Source organism: Kluyveromyces lactis (genome assembly GCF_000002515.2).
Source record: "Kluyveromyces lactis strain NRRL Y-1140 chromosome E complete sequence".
Taxonomy (NCBI): domain Eukaryota; kingdom Fungi; phylum Ascomycota; class Saccharomycetes; order Saccharomycetales; family Saccharomycetaceae; genus Kluyveromyces; species Kluyveromyces lactis.
Window position 1 is genome coordinate 698,176 of NC_006041.1, and position 24,740 is coordinate 722,915.

General features: G+C 39.4%; 10 protein-coding genes across 10 annotated transcripts; 4 read left to right on the top strand and 6 right to left on the bottom strand.

The window, feature by feature from the left end:
* Positions 1-978: 978 nt before the first annotated feature.
* On the top strand, positions 979-2,451 carry KLLA0_E07811g (uncharacterized protein; the record flags this gene model as incomplete). Its single annotated transcript, XM_454301.1, has 1 exon — positions 979-2,451. One exon carries the CDS (start codon positions 979-981, stop codon positions 2,449-2,451), a length of 1,473 nt encoding a protein of 490 aa, XP_454301.1.
* Positions 2,452-3,017: 566 nt separating this feature from the next.
* IMP4 (snoRNA-binding rRNA-processing protein IMP4) lies at positions 3,018-3,869 on the bottom strand (the record flags this gene model as incomplete). Its single annotated transcript, XM_454302.1, has 1 exon — positions 3,018-3,869. The coding sequence occupies one exon, from the start codon at positions 3,867-3,869 to the stop codon at positions 3,018-3,020; it is 852 nt and encodes a 283-aa protein (XP_454302.1).
* A 441-nt stretch (positions 3,870-4,310) lies between these two features.
* Positions 4,311-6,305, bottom strand: MKS1 (Mks1p; the record flags this gene model as incomplete). The annotated part of the gene is made up of 1 exon (XM_454303.1): positions 4,311-6,305. The coding sequence occupies one exon, from the start codon at positions 6,303-6,305 to the stop codon at positions 4,311-4,313; it is 1,995 nt and encodes a 664-aa protein (XP_454303.1).
* A 1,368-nt stretch (positions 6,306-7,673) lies between these two features.
* Positions 7,674-9,359, bottom strand: OM45 (Om45p; the record flags this gene model as incomplete). The annotated part of the gene is made up of 1 exon (XM_454305.1): positions 7,674-9,359. The coding sequence occupies one exon, from the start codon at positions 9,357-9,359 to the stop codon at positions 7,674-7,676; it is 1,686 nt and encodes a 561-aa protein (XP_454305.1).
* Positions 9,360-11,130: 1,771 nt separating this feature from the next.
* On the bottom strand, positions 11,131-12,618 carry APJ1 (Apj1p; the record flags this gene model as incomplete). Its single annotated transcript, XM_454306.1, has 1 exon — positions 11,131-12,618. One exon carries the CDS (start codon positions 12,616-12,618, stop codon positions 11,131-11,133), a length of 1,488 nt encoding a protein of 495 aa, XP_454306.1.
* A 1,576-nt stretch (positions 12,619-14,194) lies between these two features.
* On the top strand, positions 14,195-16,882 carry TMA108 (Tma108p; the record flags this gene model as incomplete). Its single annotated transcript, XM_454307.1, has 1 exon — positions 14,195-16,882. One exon carries the CDS (start codon positions 14,195-14,197, stop codon positions 16,880-16,882), a length of 2,688 nt encoding a protein of 895 aa, XP_454307.1.
* A 127-nt stretch (positions 16,883-17,009) lies between these two features.
* Positions 17,010-18,485, bottom strand: NIS1 (Nis1p; the record flags this gene model as incomplete). Its single annotated transcript, XM_454308.1, has 1 exon — positions 17,010-18,485. One exon carries the CDS (start codon positions 18,483-18,485, stop codon positions 17,010-17,012), a length of 1,476 nt encoding a protein of 491 aa, XP_454308.1.
* An 815-nt stretch (positions 18,486-19,300) lies between these two features.
* MAK11 (Mak11p) lies at positions 19,301-20,473 on the top strand (the record flags this gene model as incomplete). Its single annotated transcript, XM_454309.1, has 1 exon — positions 19,301-20,473. The coding sequence occupies one exon, from the start codon at positions 19,301-19,303 to the stop codon at positions 20,471-20,473; it is 1,173 nt and encodes a 390-aa protein (XP_454309.1).
* A 171-nt stretch (positions 20,474-20,644) lies between these two features.
* Positions 20,645-21,763, bottom strand: LYS1 (saccharopine dehydrogenase (NAD+, L-lysine-forming); the record flags this gene model as incomplete). The annotated part of the gene is made up of 1 exon (XM_454310.1): positions 20,645-21,763. One exon carries the CDS (start codon positions 21,761-21,763, stop codon positions 20,645-20,647), a length of 1,119 nt encoding a protein of 372 aa, XP_454310.1.
* Positions 21,764-22,524: 761 nt separating this feature from the next.
* CDC16 (anaphase promoting complex subunit CDC16) lies at positions 22,525-24,690 on the top strand (the record flags this gene model as incomplete). Its single annotated transcript, XM_454311.1, has 1 exon — positions 22,525-24,690. One exon carries the CDS (start codon positions 22,525-22,527, stop codon positions 24,688-24,690), a length of 2,166 nt encoding a protein of 721 aa, XP_454311.1.
* Between the last annotated feature and the right edge of the window lie 50 nt (positions 24,691-24,740).

The following is a 24,740-nucleotide window of genomic DNA, read 5'->3' on the forward strand; positions in this document are numbered from 1 at the left end:
AACGACCCTATTCCCAATCGTTTGCCAAGAATTCAGACCCTCATTCCGTTAACGTTGGGAGTAACGCCTGTTAGCTGTCGCTCAAAATGTCTCACATTACTACTACATCTTGCCTAGCCCAACTTGTAAATCTAGTTAACGGTTTTGCCTATTGCATTACTTACTACTCGTACTTTCTTTCAGATTCGCCGGCTACTATTCCGAGCTAAATATAGGAAAACCTGGAAACCACACTGCAAATAAATACACAAGCCACATACAGACACACACAGAAAGACACACACCTAGATATAGACCAACTGATGCAGGAAACCTGACAACCTCGTTCGGTTCACGTATAAGGAACTGACTATTCATAGTTACGTCCTGTTCCCACCATTGCTATTCTACTTCCAACTCGTTACAAGCGCACCAGCACGAACCCGCCCTCTTTTCTTTTCAAGCACGCCTTTATTATAGCTTGTTAACCGCACTTCCACTGTGTGCGATTTTGAAAATTGATTGACAGTGGCTTTTCCTGAAATTCGAATTTGAGTTTGTTTTTCTCTGAAAACCTGTAAACTTGGCTAATGATAAGGCAAAAGAGAAAATAAGATAGATAAGTTAAGTTAACTTAGGTTAGGTTAGACTAGTTTAAGATAAGTTTCATCACCTAGAGCGAGGTAAAAGTGAAGTGAGAGGTCTCTAACGGAAACAGAACGATATTTTAACTGGTAGTATTGTAAGAGGTACATATTTTTGAGTCTTTTGAGTCTTTTGGGGTTTTAACTTTATTTGATACATTGCGTGTGAACAGAAAGAGAGAAAGAGAGAAAGGGCGTGTGTGAATATTGAACAGCAGCAAACTAATAGTATAAGGCAATTGTGACTATTTTTTAGGGCTGAATTTCAATCTAGTTATAAAATTACACGTTGTGCACACACAGAAATTAGAGGGAAAAGAAGGACAGAAAGCTTGAGACTTATCCTTTAACTCAAATGAACCATCAAGATTTATCGTTATCCGGCGATGAAGGCCATTCTTCGTCCCAGAGGGATAGTGTTTACGATGATGCTGGGTCGATCCATAGTGAGTCTTCGATGATTTTCGAAAGGAACGTCGAGGACCCGTATTCGCAAGTTTTCTCCAATCCAAGGCTTGCATCGTTATCTAGGTCAGCTTCGAATGCAAACTTGGCACCTTACGATTCGCACGATTCGTTGCACGATAACGGTTCGGGACTGTCTCTTTCGAAATCCTCTTCGAGGAAGCAATCGAACGCTGGAAGCTTTATTCCACATCATACCCTTGAAAACTTGGTGGCACCGGCGTTAGATGAAGGTGTGACTATTGTAAATGATGATTCTACTGACTTGGAGTCGGTGGAAATGATTTATTCGAGAAGACCTTCCACTATCGGATTGGACATGGCATTGGGCAGGACAAGGACCAATTCATCATCGGATGCTGCCACTTTGAGTGGGAACAACTCTTCTACAACAAGACTGATGAGGACCAATAGTGCCTCTCAGGGGTCTGGCCTGGAAACCAGACCTAGGGTGTTACGTTTTTACTCTTACGCCGATATGATATCGGATGAGAACTCTTCATATCCAAGAAGGCCTTCCATAACACAATCGCTTTCGTCGACCTTGTTGAGACAACAAGGTGCTGGTACGCCTACAGGATTTGATAGCCACAGAGCAGGAAACTCTCCTTCAAATCAGCTGGGTTCACCAGATTTTTCTAATCCATTCTTGAACAACCAGGCTATAGCTGCTGCGGTAGCTGCAAACGGTGGGAACAGTGGACAGGGTGTTAGTCCCTTGGAATCACATAGAAAACTTTCCAACGTTTCCATTCCACCACTGGCCGTTGCTACAAGACATTATTCGGGGAATCTCGCGTGCCGTTCCCCAAATACTAATACTACAAATGGACATAGACTGAGTACTTCCCCTTTAATGATCCCACATAACCCAAATAGTGCGTTGTTGCGCAAGAGTAACTTTCAAATAGAGTCCAGCGGAAGTGAATGTTCCGATGATGAAGATCCGGACCAACATCGCAGTAACAGCAACAGCAGCAACAGCAACAACAACAACAACAACAACAACAACAACAACAACAACAACAACAACAACAACAACAGAAATACACAGCATCGTGGTTTAGATCATGATGTATCTAGTGCAGGTACACTGAACACCCCACCAGTAAATCCTCAAGGACTTCGTTTATCACGTACTTCTACTCAGGGATCTGGTTTTAACAAAAAATTCTCTCCTCCAGCGTACAAGACAAGAGCGTACTCCAATGCTAGTGGAGTTTCACCGTACGCGAATAACTTCAGTAGAAGCTCCGTGTCAAGCGCGAATACCCATATACTGGATGATGTTTTTTATGATGAGCAACTTCAATCCAATACGGCAAGCGAAGTGGTGAAGAAAAAGTTGACTAACGAAATCTAACATTAAAAAGAAAGAATAAGGATGATCCATGAGCCATTCAGCGCGCTTTTAAATAGAAGGAAATTGCTACGTTTATCTGTTTTCAAGCAATCACTTGAATTTTCTGGCCAAGAACGGGTCATTTATTTTTTCCGTCTCTTCTTTGATACATCTTCTTCCCCTTCCCTTATTTTTTCTCTCGTTCAGCAACTCTTTCCCTTACCGTCTCCTCGGTACAGTCAATCGTTATAACTCTATTTTGAATTAACATTCTATTTTTATTTATATCGAAATGAGAAGGTTGTTATTCTTTTATGTTAATTTACTTACGGGTGTTTTCTTTTTCTCTTTCTGATTCTTTTTATCCTATCTATAAATACAGTGACTGAAACGCAGTTGCTTCATGCTCCAGGGTTTGCTAATATCATGTAATTGTGTTTAATTTTCCTGTATCTCCTCAAACAACATACCCTTTCCGTCGTTAAAACGAAATACGTTTGATAGAATTCTTTCCACTAGCAAAAATGTTATACTTTGCTTGATTTTATGGACATTATGATGGAATTGTCTTATTATGCTTACTATAATTATAAATAGTCCTTTCTACTAGCCGTTCTAACAAATCTTCTTAGTTGCCATTCTACGTCAGCATCTTTATTTTCTAATGTTCCTAATTTTAATTCGAACAATCTCATCTCGAACCTAGGTCCCACTTCTGCTAACTCCACACCTTCTCTGGTTTTCACATAAACATGTTGCCTAACGCTGATAAAATCTCCTCTGTTTGCAAACGTTATCACCCTTGCTGCATCTTTCTTTGGACCAGGTGGGAATAGGTGCTTTAAAATCGTCTCTACTCTCTTACCCAATGGTGTTGTGAAATTATCGAAGATTAGATGTGGATTTACTTCACTTTGATTCCCCGAATTTAAAATGTCATGTCTTAAAACGACGTTGTGTAATGTGAAAAATGCTGTTGGACCATGTGGGAAATGTGATACCGTTAGTGATGTAGGAACACCTCTATGTTCATGAAGAACAACCAAATCTGACGTTCCTGATGTTTGACAGGCATCGACAAGATTCGGCATAATGTAATTACCTCTGTTTAATCTTACCGCTGTTGGGAACAGTAATTTGATTTCTTTTGCAAACTGTGATAACCTAGTACTAGGGTCTCTAGATGTTGTCACAATAATCTTAGGTTCTGCGATACCGCTTGTTGCGCTGTACTCATCATCTATCTGTTCCTGAGCACTTTCATCGTATTGAAAATCTTTCTGTAGTTGCTCATCTTCAGCAATTTCCTTTGGTAGTGGTTTCCCCTGTGCTAACGCTTGCTTTATGATTTGGCGCTTTTGTTGTAGTTGAGATTCTTGTAGCTCTTGTGCTTTACGGTACAAGTATTCTCTTCTTTCACGAGCTTGCCTTCTTAACATCGTACTTCAATAATGTGTTGCTTGTATAGTACCAAAAAAGCGAATAGCTGATAATATACTATAATAATGCCTGTTTATAGTGACTACAGTACGTATATACACGATACTAGTCCGTCGTAAACAAAAATGTCCAACCAGCTAAGTTGTTCTTCAGCTCTAACGTCTCATCTCATCGCATCGTTCATGTAAAAATTTCAGCCTCAAAAAGAAATAATTATTAGAATAATACCAAATGGTCACGTGACAAAACCTTTATACAAATCCATAAAGCCAAATACGCTAAGAAACGCATTATCGTAACATCGGTTACATACAACAGACACTGTAATTGGTGACATATTAAAGAATTACTTGGTTGTCATTAAACGAGGTTTTATACAGTCTATCAAAGGTAATTAATATTTGTCGTGGATGATGTTTAGTAAATGAAGGAAATTACCTTCACTTCTTGACACATCTGCCATATGCTCTAGCGAAGCTTTCTTCTTCTGAGATTTCCATTCTAGTCTTGAGGAAGAAATTGTTTCTGTTTTTGGAAGGGATATCCATCGATTCACGTCTCGATGCTACCTTTTTGGCTATTTCAGTATCAAAATCTGATTGAAGACTTCCTCCACGTAATGCCATCCTTTGTTGGTGGACGTTATTAGGCAAAAACATATGGGTAGAAAGAGCAGTAGGTAAAATGGTCTGAGCAGCCGGAGGTGCATTCGATTCATGATAATACCGTTCTCTAGTAGTATCGCTTACGATACTACTAAAAGAGCCGAGTCTTCTGGAACGCTCAAATGCGACAGGAATTGGCTTTTGATGATCCAAAAGAGGTTTGTTCTGCCACGAACTTGATGGTGTCACAGAGCCCACAGCAACTATTTCCGTAGTTTCTGGAGCAACAGGTTGAGGCGGTATTTGAATTCCTGTTGGATTCTGATGTAATATGCAATTTTGATCGGTCTTCTTTCTCAGAGGCTTTTCCGATTGTTTATCCAAAGACTTTAAGACAGGTTTCTCAACAGCCTTTGCTGAAGATGTTGCTTCAGAAACATATAGTGGTCTTTTGAGCAAATCCTCATTGGTTGTAGTGTATGCTTTATCCTCTGGATCAACTTGTGACTTGGTTTGTTTCTCTTGCATGAATAGACCAGACAACAAACTTTTCTTCTCTCCGGATTCTTTTGAAGGCACTTGATGAACATTATTGTTTTGGTGTGTCTTTGAGAACATCAGCTTATCCCATTGGTTTTCATAATATTGATCATTATCTTCTTCTTCATCGTATATCTCACTATCATCTGAAAGAGAGTCCCAATCAGATTCTTCGTCCTCACTACTAAAGAACATATTCTTGTGATCTTGTCCGGCATGCACATGCGCTGCATTACTTATAGTACCAGACGTTCCAGATTTGGTGCCATTACTAGATGTATGAGCGATATTGTTGGCAACTGATGACGTTCTCGAGGAATGATTCATCTCATTTGATTTGAGGTTTTCAGCAGATCCATTGGCAGATGAATTAGTAGATCCATTGGCCGGGGTGAATGGAGTAGGTTGATTTTTCGCAAATAATGATTTACTAGATGGGTTTCTACTGAACAAAGAAGTCTGTGAGTGAGCATTTGACTTTGTTTCCGATAAAGGCACATGATTTGACACCGGGGGTTCTGATGATGATGGTGGTAAAGGTAATTGTTGTTGATGGTTCTTCGGTACATTGACCAATTCAGGAGAAATAGCGAATTTCTTCTTTGCCAAATCTTTCCGTAGATCAGGGGTGTTTGCCTGGGACCTTGATGGAACCTCCATTTTCGTCGGTAGAGGTTCAGGTGAAGAACACACAGGTGATATCAGTTTCTTCGAAATTGAGATATGAGGTCTTGTTGACGTAATATGCGTATTAGCAGTCGATTTCGGTATCGAGGCCCCACTAGAGATTGGTGTCAACAGCGCAGATGATGAACCGGACGATGTCGCCGAGGTGGAAGCTGCAGTTACCATTGTAGTTGGAGTCTTTGGTGACGCCGGTGTCACAGCTTTTGGTTTCTGCAGCTGTTGCTGCAGTTGTGGGAATAAGTGCGTTTGCTTTATAGGATTAATAACGTGATATAGGTTCCGTACACCATCCCGTCTCTTTGACTTGTTGATATTCTGATCTTTCAACAACGACTTATTAATGATCCTCCAACTAAGGTTATGCAGCCGTTCTCCTTGCTCCATGAATTTGCTACATTTGATCAACGAAGTGTATAAGTCTAAAGAATCGAACAACGGCAGTTTATCCTGCGTGAAAAGAGCGGGACTCACTTTCAAAAACGTATGATTTTGTTCATGTTCTACATCACTACTCGCGTGTAGCATCTGGAACCGATTTTTATCGGTACAGTTAAGCATCTTGGGATCCATTTCTCGCCTGCGTATTGAAATCCTCTGATCCATATTAATCTAAACAGTATGATAAGGTGAATAGAAAAGAGGTAAGACCACCGGAGGAAAGACGGTGCTTCGTGTTGAAGTAAAAACAAAATAATAAAAAAAAAAATTCGTGCGAACTCTGAAGTCCTATGATGCCAAGCGATAACAGATTCTTCGTCTTTTACTGTTCAGATTGATTACTCGTGGCTGGTCTTTGGTCTCTTTCCTCTGTTCAATAACAACAGTTATAAATCAAGTTCAACAAGTTAAAGCACACCTTTAATATGGGAAATAATGCCTGACCTGACCTTTTTTCTATCAGCACTGTATTTCTGTTTCTGCTTATGATCGATGAAAAAGAAAAAAAAACCTGGAATGAAACCAAGTTGAAAAAAGCGTGCTAATCTTTTCAATATAGCAGCCAGGTGATGTAGGAAGCAGTAGCAATAGTAGTAGCAGTTGAATCTCAAGTTGAATAACAATACCTGCGTGTGAGAGGAAGAACTATGTAAAGTAGATAGTTCTAATCCAAAAAAAAAAGGGAACAAATCATACGTAGAAGAAGTAAATAAACAAACAAGGAAGGAACATATAGCGTTTTAGTTATATATAGCGTCGGTGGTTCCTTAATATAGTACCAAGGTCAGCTGCATCGAGCAGAAAATCAAGGGAGCAACAAAGGAAGGATGGAATGAGACGATCATTTACCGATATATCTTTATCATCTATGCCATGGTAAGCCTCTGTCTGGCATATCAAGCAACGAAACACAAAATAGCAGCAGTCATTCAAGCAGTCATTCAGGCAACAGTCGGTCAGTCATCTTCAATGGGAAAATTTCAAAAAAAAAAAAGTCTTATTCTTCGGTTTACCGTTGTGATATCAAATCAGGTCACGTATTTTATGTTTTTCCTTCCTGTAATCCTGGATCACGAAAGTCGGGGACATTATGGGGGCCTGTTGCCTTGGGAGAAGCGAGCTGAGAGACGGAAGGCGAGATCAGTGTATGCTATCTCCATCTTTTACACGGATGAGGGGACAGGGGGAGGGGAGAACAGTGGGGCAGGGATGGATGCAGTTAAGTGTTTGGAGACCCGAGTTTGGGGAGTGCGGCACTAGAATCACGTGATTGAAAGTTCGGTCTCTGGCTATTTTTTTTTTGGAGTTAATAGTATAGTCTTACTGAATACTTCATGCATGCACACATACTTCAACATGCAATAGGAATACGGTTTACACTTGGTATTTTAGGTTGATACATAATAATATAGTTTTAGATACGTTAGTTAGATAGAGACAAAAATCAAAATCAAAATCATTAATACGATGTTTTAGAATGTGAGGGAGGGGGCAGGTGAGGAGATAAGGGAAAGGAAATCAATCAATCATGAATTATTTCTTCTCTTGTACGTAGTTTTGTGCCTTATCTAGTCCCTTTTGAGTGGATTCGTGAACACCGGCAGCAGCTTGCTTGGCAGTATGCAAGGCGTCGTCTGTACTACTCCAGAACTTACCAGTAGCCTTGTCAGCCCAGTCGTTTACGGTATTAACCGCAGATTGGTAATTCTTTTCAGCATCTTCGTATTTGGCCTTGGCAGCTTTTTGTAGTTCCTCATTCTTTTCAGCACCGAATTGCCACCAGTGCTTTGTGTGCTTGTTCAATTCAGCACGGGCATCTTCCAATGACTTCTTGGCAGCGTCTGCAGCCCTTTGGGCGTCATCACGAGCGGTAGAAGCGGAAGCTTGGTATCTCTTCTTACCGGCTTCTCTCCATCTTACCAAGTCTTCGTATTCTTCTTGGGCCATGGTGGAAGCGGTTTCACCCCAACCTTCCAAGGCCTTAGCAGCCTTTTGAGCCAGGAACTCTTCGTCCTTACCCTTGTAGGTGAACCAACCGTCTTCCTTGATTTTCTTGAAACGATCCAATCTTCTTTGAGCTTCACTTGGTCCTATTTGTCTGTTCCTCACCTTCTCCTCCATCTCTTCCTTTGCTAAGAGTTCGGCAGTTTCACCCCATCCAGAAACACTATGGCTGGCAATAGAGTCTGGATCAACAACCTCCGCGTCGGCCTTACCTCTTAACCAACTCAAGAACCCTTTACGTCTCAGCTCTTCTTCGTTGTCGTGTACTTGGTTGGCCAGCTTGTTGAAGTCATTGGTGGTCTTCTCAGAGAATTCCCTAGTGGCTTCATCCACTCTTCTCTTGGCATCTTCCACGTACGCCTTAGCCTGATCAACTTGCCTTTGCAATTCTGGGTCACCTTTACCGAAAAGGCCCTTCTTTGACTCGTTGAACCTTTCTTCCAACTCTTGGTATTTTTTGCTTGCATTATCGTAATTGTTGATAGCTTGAGCACGAGCCTTCTCAGCCTTGTTGTAGCCCCAGTTCAAAATACTGACTGACGTGTCCTTCGCATTCTGAGCAGCTTCGTTCACGGTTTGCTTACTGCTAGCAGCAGCCTTGGATACGGATTCTTTGGTATCGTCGATCTTCTGCGAGCTTCTGTCAGCTATTTCGTTCACATTCTGGTGAACTGTGTCTTGCACTTGGTTGCCAGTACCAACGATTGCGGACTTCACACTTTTCAGGTCATCGATGAAACCTTCCTTGATGTTACCGAGATCAGTGGAAATAGCACCCTTCGTGTCCTTGTAGACTTGAACGACAGCGTTTGGCTTGTCCTTGTTTTCATATTCCTGAACGTTCTCTCTTAGAGTGTGCTTATTGTCTCTGTACTTGTCACGTGAATCTTCAATCGTGTTCTTTGCTTGATCTAATTTTTCCACGGTCCAATCAGCGATGCCAGCTTTCTTGCCCTCAACCTGCGAGGCAATGTCTTGGAACTTGTAATCGGCCTCATTCTTGTATTGTGACATTTTGTCCTTCACATCAGTGGTTAAATCGTCCAATTTCGCACCAGTCTTGGCACCTTTCCTTTCAAATGTACTTTGGTCGTGAACAACTGGAGACACGGGAACAGCCCCATTTTGCTGTTGTTTCAACTGAACTTGACGTTCGTACAACAAATATCCGGCTGCTGCAACAGCAACACCTCCGATAATAACTCTGTTCGACATGTTTCGACGTACTTAGTTTCTTTACTTCTTGGTTTTTTTTTCTTCTTACCTTAATTCTTTCACTATACTTAAGGTCGATGATGCTCTTTACCCTTAAAATCGGGCAAAGCAGAATCAAAAGTATGCCCAAGACATATATATATATATTTAAACTTACCGTTGTTTAATTCAATCAAGATACATCCCTTATATATATTTACATATATTTGCCCATCCAGCAGTCATGCCGAAACAAGTCGGGTTCCCTGCCGGATACCCGTCTTAGCTAATAGCAAATCCAGAAATAAACTACACCAAGAATTGTGAAAACAAAAAAAAAAAACGATGCTATTCGGACAACTATACTCTTGCAAACTGGAAAACTAACTCCAACAATATGGAGTTAAGTTAAACAGCTACTTTTTTTTTACCCTTGTTCTTGGTGGATCGGTAACGTGTAGATACAGCACACCAATAGAAGCTCTGGATCCTTTACTTAGGTTTACGTAACTATCTCTGTCTGCATTTCTCAAGATGTCGACAACATCGCCAATGGAGATTATATTCTATGGCTTTCTTAGATCATTGTGGAAGACTCACACCCTCCAAACTAAGAACCCCTTCCTCATTGATTTCCACTGTTTTGCACTGTCCTTTTTCCAACTGGCAGCTTTAAACCACTACACTCAATTACGCAAAATGAGGTTGGTCTTTGTCTTAAGAAAAGCCTGTATGTCCCTTTAAATAGCTAAGAGCAAAAACGTTTTCAGAGCAAAAAAAAGGGTACATTACGACAGAACGTAGGCAGAAAGCTTGAGACTGGAAGAATGCTAAGACTCGTCTTATACTATAGGAGAGTAGTTTGTTGATGGCTTGGTTACGTAGTGTTTGCTGGAGATTTTCGGAAGGAAGTGACTCCGGATACTTCGGTACTCTTGCTCCGAAAGCTCCCCAGGTTATGGTAGGCGGTACCTAATTCGGGCTACAGTAGGGTAACGACAAATTACTCTCATTAGGATATCATGTTTGCTTTTTCACTTGTTTACTTCACAGATGGAACCATATCCACTATGGTCACTTACGGAATATTATGTTGGCTGGGTATATCTGACCGGTTCGAGTCCTCGAGGTTTAAGAATGCTGTCAAAATTGCTCGAAGGATCAAGTTGCGAAATGTAATCCTTGACTCAATAATCTCAAGTATTTTAAAAATGTTAGACCCACGAATATTGATATACAGTATATCCTATATATGTGTATATACATATCAATTTTAAATAACTTTAAGTTATACCCAATGGTAATGATTACAGTTCTTGATCATCGGTTTCCGTTCCCGTAGCATAATGTAGTTTGAAGTAATTAGAAGAAAAAAAAAAAGAGAACAGATTGAGAAATGATGAAATTCTAGATTCTATAAGTAAAAAAGTCCATCTAGAGGTGCTGGAGATTTAATAAGAGCCAATCACGCACAAGTAATAATATATAACAAGTTAGGCCGTGAAAAGGCGGGTTTTCAAAATGCAAAGGTTGAATTGTGGTGTTTGGAATCTCTTGTAACTGGTTAAGGATCAATGCTGTGATTGTATGCAAGTATTGTATGGACAACTGGTTAAAGAAAAGGAAAAAGATTAACCAAGAATTGGTAAAGGAAGTTTGTGAACGCATGCTCCCTGGAAGTGAATGTGTATTCTATAACATGTTATGACGTGTCATAGATGTGACAACATCATATGTCACGATTGTCGAAATCATATGTCGACTGTTATGAGTAGCGGGGAAATGGCGTGGTTCAGTTCATGTGACATGATTCTGTTGGGTTATAATCGTAGTCGTATGTTGTGTTGTAATGAGGACCATCACGATCAGCGTGTTTTCGTTTATTAGGTGAATCCCTCTTAGCATTTTTGAATTTCGATTGTAGATCTTCAGTGGTGAAGGTACTCAAGACTTGCTCTTCTGCGATATCTGAAGAATTTATCTTGTAGCTCTTATTGTTAATACTGTCACTGAGAATACTGGATATATTTTCATCTTGAACAAGGATTTCAGAGAGTTTATTGATTGTATCAGATTTCAACTGTTCTGGGAACTTCACACGGAATCTGATGTATAAATTTCCGAAATTGCCATTACTGTCAACAGGCATACCTTTATTTTCAACACATTTGATACAACCAGGTTTCAACAATTCACCACTCAATACCTCAATCTTGAATGGGTTCCCACTTGGATGGTCTTCAATAATAATGGTCCCACCACATAAACTTGTCTTTAAGTCCACTTCAAAGTTATCCAATATGAGATCGTGATCATGTACCAAGTACTTGTACCTCATATTACTTTCTTCATTCCTGGTTAGTTGGATGGTGATTATGACATCACCTGGGATAACACGTTCCTTACCGTATTCCGTATTTATAACTTCGTCGGCTTCACCGGGTAGTATGATCTCATTACCGTTACGCATACCAGGCAACACTTCGACATCGAAAAATTTCCTTTCTTTTATGAACCCGTTTCCAGAACATTCTGTGCATGCATCTTTACTCCTAATGTACTTTCCTGTTCCACTGCATTCTTTACACGTTGTTTGCCACGTTTGAACCATCGGACCCATTCTCTTTGTTGTAGTAAATAATCCTGTACCCTGGCATCCTCTACATTGAGTAGCCTTCTTACCACCATATCCTTGGCACCGTTGGCACAATCTGGTTCTATTTAGAGCTAATTTAGCACGTTTCCCATGGAATAGGTCGTATAAATTGCACTTCAAATTATGACGAATCCCAGGACCCGATGCCATTTCGTGAGAACCATCGTCCTCAAAATCTGCCATCGAGTTCATGTTGAAATCATGAGAAAAACTCTGGAAAGGTCCATTTACCATTCCTCTCATGAAACCGAATCCGCTAGCACCAGTGCCGCTGGACCCGCGACCCCCAAAAAACTGCGCAAACAAATCACCTGCGGTATGGGCACTGAACGGATGAGAATTACCGTTACTACCAGTATTTCCCATGTTTTGCTTCGCTATTATCTCACTAATTTCTCCCTCGTCTACTGTACCATACTGATCGTACAACTCCCTCTTGTTACTATTACTCAACGTTTCGTACGCATGGCTAATATCCTGGAACAATTTAATTGATTCTGCACTATGGTTGTTCTTATCTGGATGGTGTTTTAACGCCTTTTTCCTGTACGCCTTCTTAATTTCTTGTTCGGTGGCCGTAGTATTAACTTCTAAAATATCGTACAGTTTCGTATTCTTAGCCATAATTTCTTAGTGTTGGCTTGATGTTATGTAAAAAAATGCTTTCAGACGCGATTTATAACAGTATCTTCTCTTCTTTTAAGAATACTTTTCCCGATCTCTTAATCTTTGGCTATCGCACAAAAATAACCATAATGTTGACTCAGAAAACTATTACGGAGAAAGGCCTTTTTCTGACTTTCCTTTTAATTTATCACCACTTGCAAGATATGACCTTGAAACTTGATTATCTCCTTAATTCACTAGTGATGTCACTCTCCAACTATAGCTTTGGCGTGCTTTAAGAATATCCTCTTATTTTTGGTGTTCGTTGCACTTGTCTCGTTAGAATCTCTTCAATATGACAATAAAACAAAGAATATTTCGGTTTTCTCGATTTTTCTTTTTTTTTTAGCTTGGTATCAAGAATATTATAGTTTCAGAGGTGATATTAAACGCGCAGCGCTGTATCCTGAAATGTATTAGCTTTTCCAATTAAATGATTAAACCTGATGGGATATCGAAGTTAAAACAGTACGAGAAGTTCAGTTGATAAATTCTTTCCGTATCTCTTATTTGTGTTTCTATCAAAGCTTTTCTTATATCTTCTTTCGATATATCAGTTTTTTTTTTTTCGTTTCTACGGAAAAAACACAATTTCTTAATGATACCTAAATAAGAGAAAAGAGAAGGATCGAAAAAAAAGGAAAAATATAGACGTCAGCATGAAGAAACAAGGATCAGATATAATCAATTATTCGCTGATTCCAAACAAACGAGAGACCGATATTCTGTCTTTGCTGAGTACTTTCGTACTTCGTGTACGTGTGCGGCTAAGAATGAGCGGAGAGAAACATCAAAATTTTTTGTATGACAGTATGTAATAATGGCATATGTCCCCTCCCTCTTAAAGATCAGAGCTCCAACCTGTGGCGTTAATCATATTTATCCCTTTCATTCAACTGCTATTAGTCAAAGAAACCGACATCTTTTCCAATGCAGCGATACCAAGATATAGATGGTGTCGCTGCAGTACGGGTTTTCCGCTAGTTCTTCTGTCCATTTTCCCTCTGTGTCTATCTCCATCTTGGAATTACGAAAGACGAAGCGACACAAAAATGTATGGTGCAGTTCGGAATTCTGTTCGTAAAGTGTCTGGTACATATTTGATGTCCGCAATGATTTCTATGTACTGAACGGTACTGCGAATATTTTCTAAGACGAGATTATCTTTTTTTTGTGGCAGTACAGATTGCGTTTTCTGGAACTTTCAGCAAGCTTTTAAAGTCACGTGATCAGAATGGGAGGAGGGATTGATTATTACAATTAGTCGGGAGCAAAGTTATAGTCGGATGGGGGTATATCGGGAACGGAAGGTATTTCCTTTGACGATAGTTATGATCAGTGCTTTTAATAGGGTTTTTCTTGTATGCCTCAAAGGATACCAAATCATCTCGAAGTGAAAAAGTGAATCTTTTTTGAAAAATAATACAGTTGCCCATCTCAGCATTATTCTTGACATCTGGATCTACACGCACAAGTACTTTACAATTCAAGTCCAAGAAGCTCACCACATAAGGGCAGTTGGACCAATTCAGTCATGATTCTCTCACTCACTGAGCCGGTGGTTCCTTTAGAGTACACTTTGGATCTGAATGTGGATCACAAACAGCCAAATTTCAAAGGACAATTGACAGTTCAATTAAAACAACGTCAGCCTGGTCAATCATTCAATAAGTTCAAATTCCATTGTAAACAATTGATTGTCACCAAAGTTCTATTGAGCGATAAACCGTTATCTATTTCCTATGATGCGAATGAACAAACTGTGTCTTTCTCTTCAGATGACCCATTGAACATTGCAGATGATACCGCGGAGTTAAGAATTAGTTACATCGGTAAAGTTAATACCATCAAGACTCATCGCGAATTGACCACTGGGTTGTTCAAGACAAATTTCATGAGCGATACCACTGGAATCAGCGACTCTTACATTCTTGCAACTCATACCCAACCTGTTTTTGCTAGATCCATTTTCCCTTGCTTCGATGAGCCAAACTCAAAATGTAAGTATCAGCTTACCTTGACTGCAGATGACAAGTTCAAAGTAATCAGTAACACATCGGTTGAAAATCGTTCCGTTACAGATGACCGTAAACAAATTGTGAAGTTTAGTAAGACTCCTCTCATGAATACTTCTTATTTTGGTTTCTGCATCGGTGATTTAGAATTCTTGAGAACCGATGTCAAATTGAAGAATAAGACCATTCCAGTACAGTTGTTTGCTCCACAGAGTATTTCTCATGCTACTTACAGCTTTGATACCATTGTAGAACTCTTGCCTATAGTTGAGAAAAGGTTAGGCGTTGATTATCCTTTGGAGAAATTGGACGTGGTACTGTTGCCATTTTTGTCTGATATGGCTATGGAAAATTGGGGTTTACTTACTTTCCAAATGAACCACCTGTTGCTAACACCTCAAGCTTTGTCTGACCCTTCGGTGATTCAACAGGTCAGACAATTGATTGTTCATGAACTTTGTCATCAATGGATGGGTAACTACATCTCGTTTGACTCCTGGGATCATCTTTGGTTTAACGAAGCTTTTGCGACGTGGTTCGCATGTGACTTGTTGGACGAACACGATAATGATGGATATTGGTCTTCAGACGTCTATCTAACCCAGATGGAAAATGTCATATCAACTGACGCTGAAGTAACTACCAAGAGTATCACACAAGGTTCGGTAATCGACGTGAAATCCTTGCAATCAACTTCAGATGCATTTGAACCACACATATATCATAAGGGAATATCGTTATTGAGATCACTCCAACAAAGTGTTGGGAAAGAAAACTTCAACAGAGCTCTCGCCCAGATCTTCTCAGAGTCGTCCACATTCCATGAAACTTGTATCAAACCAATGGATATCTTTAGAAGAATGGGCGAGATCCTAAAATCCGAAAACATTGCAAACTTCTACAGCTCATGGACTAGGACTCCTGGTATCCCAATCATTTCTGTAAATACTGATACTGAAAGGACTACCTTGGAACAGCACCGTTTCCTTTTGGAAAAGACAGATGTTGAGGACATTCCTTACCATATTCCACTTTTTGCAGTTCAATCTTCAGGAGAGGATGATACTAAGAATGGATTATTTACTGATAGAACTCTGAAATTATCCGAACCCGAACTTATTGTGAACAGTGGAGCCAGGGGCCTATACCGTGTTTCTTATGAGACGGATAAATGCTACGAGTTGATCAATGAAGCCCTCAAGAACTCTAAAATTTCCGATTTGGATTTATTCAAAATATTCATTGACCTGAGATCTCTAATAGGCAGTGAATACCAAAAAAAGATACACATCGATGGTGTCTTAATGATATTGAGGTGCCTGGCATCACATGTTGATTTAACGGAAGAACTATACCGTGGATTATCTATCGGTTTAGATATCTTGCAAACCATAGAAAATGCTTTAAGAACATACACCGGTAAATCTGAGAAAGCTTTCATTACTGATATTTATGTCCCTCTATGGGATAAATTTTCTTGGAATGACTTTCACGTTTCCTCATATCAGCTAAAAGTTATGTCAAAGGTGATGTTTGGTATCAAACATTTGGACTCAACCTTGACTGTGGCCAATCAATTAATGAAAAAGATCTTGTCTGGTCCAAATAAGTCCATTCCTTTGGAATTGTGCGGAAGTGTGTTCGCCACTGTCTCCTGTCATCAAAAGAATGTCAAACAGTGGAAAAAATTATATGAGCTAGTTAAGTCTGCAAAGGGTGTTGAATCTCATGTTGACGGTGGATCTTCTATTGACATTCAAAATATGGCTCTTGAGAATCTTGCATTCAACACTAATGAGGAGCTCATCAAAAAGACTTTGAACTTTATTTTAACTAATATCACTTCAACCAGTGTTGAAAATGCATTATTCGGATTGAACTATAACTTCCGCGAGCCATTGGATGGCAAGAAGAATAAATTAGTCCGTGATGTATGCTGGGAGTGGTTCGAGTTAAATTATGACCTATGGGGTCGTAAGTCTCTGAGAGAGGGCGCGGAATCCTCTGAAAGAATGAAAAAGACCCTGGTGCACATCAGTTATGTGATCTTCCAAATGTGGATGGATAACCCCGAAAAGGTCGATGAGTTTGTGACAAAGAAAAACGCTACGTATGGTCAAACGCTTGGTACAGCTCAAATCTGGACCGCTGTTAAAGCGAGTGAAAGCTCCAAAATGAATATCTATAAAGGTATTTTAGGCTTCTAATATCCAGATCATAAGTAGTGTATACATATGAATGTATTTGTAATGCAATTCTCTCAGAACAGCATGAATTCCAGAAACATAAATGTTTCATCTGTAATCCGTAAATGCTCCCGATTAATTAATTTCGTTATGACAAAGTGTTTCTTGACGTTACACTGCGTATAGAACGCTCTTCATCGATTTTATGCATTCCTGGATTGTCAGGAGGGAAGAAAAATGATCTTCTGTTTTGGTCTGCGCTTGTCAGTGATTGTCGCACGGAAAAAATGCTAGTGCTCGGTCTGGTCGACAAATCATCGGTATCATTTTCATGATATAATTTCTCAATTGTTCCATAGCCATCAGTATTACTGCTATTGTCTTGCGATCCTCTGACGGGCGGAGCATCCTCATTATCAGAAATTACAATTGGGTTGCCAGGAGACCCAAGTTCCAACGGCGGTGTAATTGACTCTCTGTACACGATCGCAGAATTTCTCACCGACGAGGCAAATGACGACATATCTTCACCCAATAGACAAGAGATTCTAAGCTCGACTCTTTTAGCTATGATAGCTTTGAGGTAAGAATTCCATGTACGGTATAACTCAGGATTTAATCTCTCTGCAAATGATGTTTTATTAGCTGGTAACGTGTTTGACCTGCGAACATGTTTGGCTTTTCTTGAAAGGTTTCTAGAGATAGATGGCCTTTTCACAACATTTGACCCTTGCGGAGAGTTTTTCTTTTTATTCAACAATTCATTAAACTGCATTAAAGGAACCTTAATTGGATGGAGTGTTGGATTAACTCGTAATAGGCTTCTCAATGAATTTTTGGAATAAAGATACATTCTAATGTTATCGGCTGTTATCACCTCAGTTATATCCATTTGAGAGGCGTTGATGTATCTCATGTACGACATCAATTCCTGTTCATTTTGAAACCTAGACCTTTTTCTGAAGTGAGTCTTTTTGGTGTAATTTCTTCGCAGTGAATTAACAGAATTGTGTCTTTGAGAAAAGCCCTTATGGAATATGAACTTCTTATCTTTGTTATATTTCGCATACTCAGACTGAACAGAGAAATCCTTGCGCCTAACTGAAGAATGCGTTCTTTTAAGCGAATTGTGCCTATTCATTTTTTGTTTTATTTTCTTAGAAGAGTAGATAGGCCATTTGGTGAATAAACTCAACAGCGAGTCGTTATTTTGTTCCAAACCTTGTCGCCTATTCTTATTGTTCTTTTCCTGTTCCACCTGGAACTTGTCAAAATCGGTCATATACGGTAAAGCAGTCTTTCCGGCTTCTGGTGGTGCATCCTCCCCAAGCAATGTAACTGTGGGTATGGGTGCTGCGATTGAAGTAACGGGACTCAGTCTAAGACTACGTCTGTAAAGTTCTTCTTCGTATGGACTCAGCAGTAATTTATCATTGGGACTTCTTTCTTCCAACGTATTGACCAAGTGAATATTTTGTTCATTCAAAGAACGTTCTTGCATCCCACTTGTATATATAGCTCTGTTTGAATCGACAAGAGACTCATGTAATCGACTCCCGATGTTATTAGAACTCAAATCGATAACACGCCGAGTATCATTATTTTCACTAGAGTAACTTGACATGGCTTGAAAATTCAGCTCTTATTCCTTTCTTGAAACAGGCTCAAGTAACTTCCCCTTTTCAAGTTGTGAATAGAGAATATTTCTTTGGATTAGGACTGATGAGAATCAGAAAGTGCTATGCTCTAAATGGCCACTCTCGGAAATGGCTAATGAAACGTCTAAATATGGAATAGTAGAGTTCTAAGTTCTAATTAAAGATTTCAAATCCGTATCTAGATCTCTTATTGATTAATGGAGGAACATGTATTTTCCCGATTCAAAGTCTTTAAAGATCAGATCAAGTTTGTCACCAAAAATAATTAGCACAATGCTTGAACATTCATCCTAGGAAATAAAAACGGATTATCCATCAATACACACAACATTGTTTCCGGACCGTTTAAGCAAACAACTCGAACATTGAGAGCCTACACCACTTAAAAAATGCTGCGTCACTTTATTTTCCGCACTTTCTGTCCGAAATCTCATGCTAAAGAAACTAAGCTTAACAAAAAATGCTGGTTGTCGAAAAAAAATACAAACAAACCCTTTGAACATTGGGAATTTTTAATAGATTGAACCCAGCACATTTGAAGGAAAGAAAACCTTTTAAAAAGTTTACCCGGAAATTGAACAGTTTCTTTTTTCTTCCCATCTGGATCTGGAAAGTTGGAAAATTTAAGATTGAACATAGTCAAAGAAGCGATGAGATGAGATGAGATGAGATGAGATGAGATGAGTTCAATGAGCTTTCACATATATAATTTCTTCAACACCGATAAGTGCTCCTTTTGTTTTCACTGTAGAAAGAGAGGTTGAAAAGGTCTTCTATTCAAATGCCGGATAATCAGTTTAGAATCATTGTGGGTTCTTACGAACACAATCTATTATGTTTATCTTTGAACTTATCGTTAACCCAACCGCTATTCACGCCAATATTTCATTTTCAAGCGCACTCATTGAGTGTGAAATGTCTAGACATATCAAAGAGATACCTAGTATCAGGATCGAACGATGAAAATATAAGAATCTACGATTTACAAAAACGTAAAGAATTGGGGACGTTGTTAGGACATCAAGGTTCCATTACGAATTTGAGATTCTCAAGAGGTAAAGATGCCGATGGCCAGGATATCCAACTCAATAAATGGCTACTATCTGCATCTGAGGATCATAAAATAATAGTATGGAGAGTGAAAGACTGGGAAAATTTCGGAACCTTGAAGGGCCATACTGCCAGGATCAACGATTTCGATATTCATCCTTCGAACAGAGTTGCAGTCAGTGTAAGTGAAGATCATTCGATCAGATTATGGAACCTCATGACTGTTAAGAAGGCAGGTGTATTGAAACTAAGGAAATATAATCAAAACGGACAGTTCGTTAGATGGTGCGGGGAGAATGGGTCGTATATTGCTGTTGGTTTGTTGAACAAATTGCTAATTTTCAAGACCGAAACAGCAAAGGTGCATAGAGAAATCGATTTTAGCAGGAATACATTGATGCATCTAGAGCGTGAAATCATTGATGGCGAAGAGTATATTGTTGTTGGATTGAACAGTGGTGCCGTTCAATTCTGGAAAGCATCAAAACTTTACGAAGAAGTGCCAGATGAAGAGGAAGAATCACCTAAGTTGGAAGCTGAATTTTCACTATTGGGTCACAGTAACCGTGTAAAGGACTTTCAATTTTACCATAACAAGTTTGGTCATTATTTAGTTACAATCGGATCTGATGGAAGAATTGTCGTTTGGGACATGAAGACTAGGGATCAAGTTGCGGTATACGATTGTGGTGAAAGATTAAATTGTGTAGCTGTATGCGATGAAAGTATTGAAAAATATGATACCGTTAAGAAGAGAGCACCAGAAGAAGTTGAGGTGGGAGAACCAAGTGACGTAGAAGCTGATCCTGAGGAACTCAAAAAGATCATGCTTGGGAAAAAGGCCAAGAAGAGTAAAAAGAAGGGCGGAAACAAGAAAAGGAAGGTCGAAGTTCAATTAGAATAGAATGCTTCAGTATTGTTTTGTATATATATATATATATATATATATATAACTAAGGCGAATAATATACAAAGTCTCAATCGCGGTCTACATCATAAAAGGACCCTTTAGGATTACTAACAACCACCTTCCCAGAAGATGAGGATACGAAATAGAAAAAAAAAGGTTCAGCTTCTATAGCTTAGATGTTCTACCAACCTTAGCAGCGAACTTTTCATATAGGTTTCTAGCCTTGACCCACACAGAAGCAGTAGCTCTTTGAGGTAACTGCTCCAAGGATGGTAATAGATCACGAGAGAAAGATTCTGAGGCTTCCTTTGGTAACAATGAAGGCAAATGATCAATAGAACACACGGACAATTTTGGACCAACAGTGGTTGGAACTTGTACTGTTGGTGCATCAAACGTAGTGTTGATGGTGTAAATTGGAACAGGGTTATGAGGATTAGTGGTATCAGCAGAAACGTCAACAACAGTTCTCAATCTTCTGGTTGGCTTATTCAATAGTTCATTGTTGATGAAAGGAGGAATAGGCTTTGATAAGTATATACAGTTGATGAAAACATCGGCATCGGCGATTTCTTGGAAGGGACCACCACGAGCAGTCTCCTTCATATCCCATTTGATGATATTTTCTTCTGGCAATCCACACTTACGTAGTAAATCAGCAGCACCAGAACCACATCTACCCAAGGCACCAATAATCAAAACCTTAGGCTTTCTGGCACCTCTCTTCAAAGCTAATTGGTAGTCTCTGCGAACATCCTTGATCATAGCTTCTTCGTTTTCGTATGGTTCAATAGCTCCCAAATTCTCAGAATCTGAGTGGGTTTGCTTGAAAGCCCAGTCTCTGATACCGACTGCTGCGCCGGCAAAACCAGCATAGAACCCAAATGCAGCTACTCTTCTACCTTGGTCATTTTCCAAGAATTCAAGGTCGTACAAAACACCATTACCTCTCTTGAAACGGCTCAAAACATCTTCCCAACCAGCTTGGTTCTTGTAACAATGAGCAAACTGGATGTGTTCGTGAACTAACGGGAAAGTATCAGTCTCTGGCATTTCTTTCAAGCCAATGATAATACGATCGCGTGGAGCGGTCTTCCAAGATCCTTCTGGAACAATAGTGGCACCGACCTTCTTATATTCTTCGATATCAAAGGCAGATTGGGAACTCTCTTCAACGAAAATCTTGAACCCTTTATCCAACAACTTCTTGGTAGTAGTTGGTGTCAAGGCTGTACGAGCCTCTAAGGGCTTAGTTTCTGCTCTTAAATGTAGTGTAACACTCATTGTTAAAATTGTAATTGTCTCTTTGTTTCTCGGATGTTCTCAGTACTATATCAAAGTAAAATATCGATGAGATGAAGTCAAGCAGTATTGTTTCCGTTTTTCTTGATTTATATAGTTACACTGTTCAAGATCATGCAAAGATTAACAAGGGTAAATGAAAAGTGAACTCGAGATTTATTCCTGTTGTCTTTATATAAGTTCGATACAATCAATTTTTTGACTCATATAAGTCATCTCATGCGCTCTTCATCAATTGTTTCAATACTCTGATAAATCTCCCATCAGTTTCTCACTTAAATGCCTGTATTCCAAAGGAATTTCATTGAATTCCAGTGCTAATGCCAGCTTTTGGAGTCTGAAATGAGCAGGGAACTTTCAGGCAAAACGAATCACTACTCGACTCAAAGGGAATCTTAAGATTGAAATTCCACCGGAATTTCAAAAATTGGGATTCTTCAGGACAGCGCCCCGAAAGTTTTCTGACAGCCAGAAAAGATATTTTTGGGGTCAATACTGTTTACTTAGGTATTAATATTACGAGACACAAACAAACAATAATAAAAATAAAACAGTTAACTAGATGACAGGATGAGAAGATGTTTTGGTGGGATATTGTACACTATAATCCGATACTTACCGATAAGAGCTTAAATTACAACAAGTACTTGTGCATTTATCTTGTTTTTGTTCCAAAAGAGGTAGATTTCTTTATTTCTTAACAGTGGGTGGTTGTGGGAAATCTCAGAGATCATTGTAGTTATATGTCTTCTTCACATGATACACCATCGCATGTGCAGTCCACACTAGCTATTTCACCGTTGGTGCAAAGAACAGGTGCTAACAGAGGTAGTATGAATAGGAATGATCCAATAGGGAATTCTCAAGGAAGGAACGTTGAAGGTGGGCGAAGCAACATACCGCAGATCGCACAGACTCCGCATCAAGATAGAAGTCCTTTAGTGCAGAAGATAAGAGATGTATCCCATTTAGCAACTCCTGCCGTTATGAGGCACAATGGTACTGCAGGATCTAGTCTATTAGCGTCGATGACAAAGAATGGATTATTTGGACCGGCACTGCCGTCTACTTTAAGAAAAACTAGTACATCGACGGACACTGTTGAGCTAAACAATTCTACGAATGACGAAGATATAGACCATGCCAGCGATAATGTATTCGATGTTAGCGATCTTTCATCTGTAGAGAAACTACGGCTTTGGAGGCACGATGCCTTGATGCAACACCATTATAAAACTGCCGAACACATCGGTGATCTCATCTATTCAATGACAAAGGATCCCAACGATGCCTTTTGGTTGGCACAAGTGTATTACAATCAAGGATCTTACGTGCGAGCCGTGGAACTAATATTTACGGATCAATTGGATTCGGAAAGCATAATGTGCCGCTACTTGGCAGCATTATGTCTTTTCAAATTAAACAAACTTGAAGAGGCACTTGATATCATCGGAGACACGAACCCGTTTCAAAGTGAACCGTCCTCTCCAGGGAATGCAGATGGTGGTGTAAAGCTCGAATCGTCAATGTGTTTGTTAAGAGGCAGAATATACGTCTCCCTTAGTAACATGGAACAGGCCAAAGAATGCTTTAAAGAAGCAGTGCAAGTTGACGTTAAAAATTACGAGGCATTTGATTACTTACTTTCGAAACATATGCTTACCACTGCAGAGCAATGGGATTTGGTACGAAGCTTGCAATTTGATGATCTTGATGATAATGAAGAGATGATGAGATGTCTGTACATCTCAAGACTGTCCAAGTACCAACACCAGACGGAAATTGAACATGCTCGTAAAGTTCTCTCTGATAAGTATTATTTGAAAGATAATCGGACTGTCTTGTTGGCTGAGATAGAACTTTTGAATAACCAATCCAAGTTTACTCAGTGTATGAAATTATGTGAACAAGTTCTCGAAGTCGATGAGTATAACCTTGAAGTTCTACCAATCTATATACAATGTTTGCATTCGTTCGCAGCCAAGAACAAATTGTTTCTCCTTTCACACAAATTGGCAGAAAACTTCCCCAAATCACCAGTGACATGGTTCGCAGTTGCTACCTACTACCTTTGTATGGGGAAAGTTTCAGAAGCAAGGAAATATTTTTCTCGTTCTTCAATAATGGATCCAAGTTTTGGGTACTCTTGGCTTGGTTTTGCTCATACTTACGTCGCTGAGGGAGAACATGAACAAGCATTATCAGCATATTCCACTGCTGCTAGATTTTTCCCTGGAACACATCTACCACATCTTTATCTCGGAATGCAATACAATAGAATGGATGACCTATCTCTTGCCGAAGAATATTTCATGATGGCATATGACATGTGCCCCACTGATCCCCTATTACTTAATGAGTTGGGTGTCATATATTTCAAGAGGCAAAACTACATCAAAGCTAAGAAGTACATGAAACGTGCACACGATGCAATAAAGAATATGAAATCAGAAAGTAAAGCTTGGATATCGATTGTGATAAATTTGGGTCACACTTACAGGAAACTTGGTGAGGACGAAAGAGCCATCAAATGCTTTAAGACCGTATTAGAGAGTAGTAAACCTACTGCCACTTTATGGTGTTCCTTAGGGTTTCTATATTTAAGAATGAAAAAAATTGAAAAGGCAATCGATAGTTTTCATAAAGCTCTAGCGCTGGACCAAGGTAACCAGGCATCAAATAAACTATTGAAGACTGCCTTAGAGATCAATGCACATATGATAATTGATGAGAATCACCCTATGGTAATTTCATCGAACATTCAAAATATTCCGACGTCACATGTATCAAAGAATGATAAGAAAAGAACATCATTGGGAATTACTAGTTTTGATCCCGTCACCGAGGCAAAACGGTTAAAACAAGGTATTTCAGATCACGAGGGCGATTCAATGGACATTGAACAATAAAAGTAACATTTATATTCTTGCATATATAGCTTAATAGGAAAAGCTCGCAG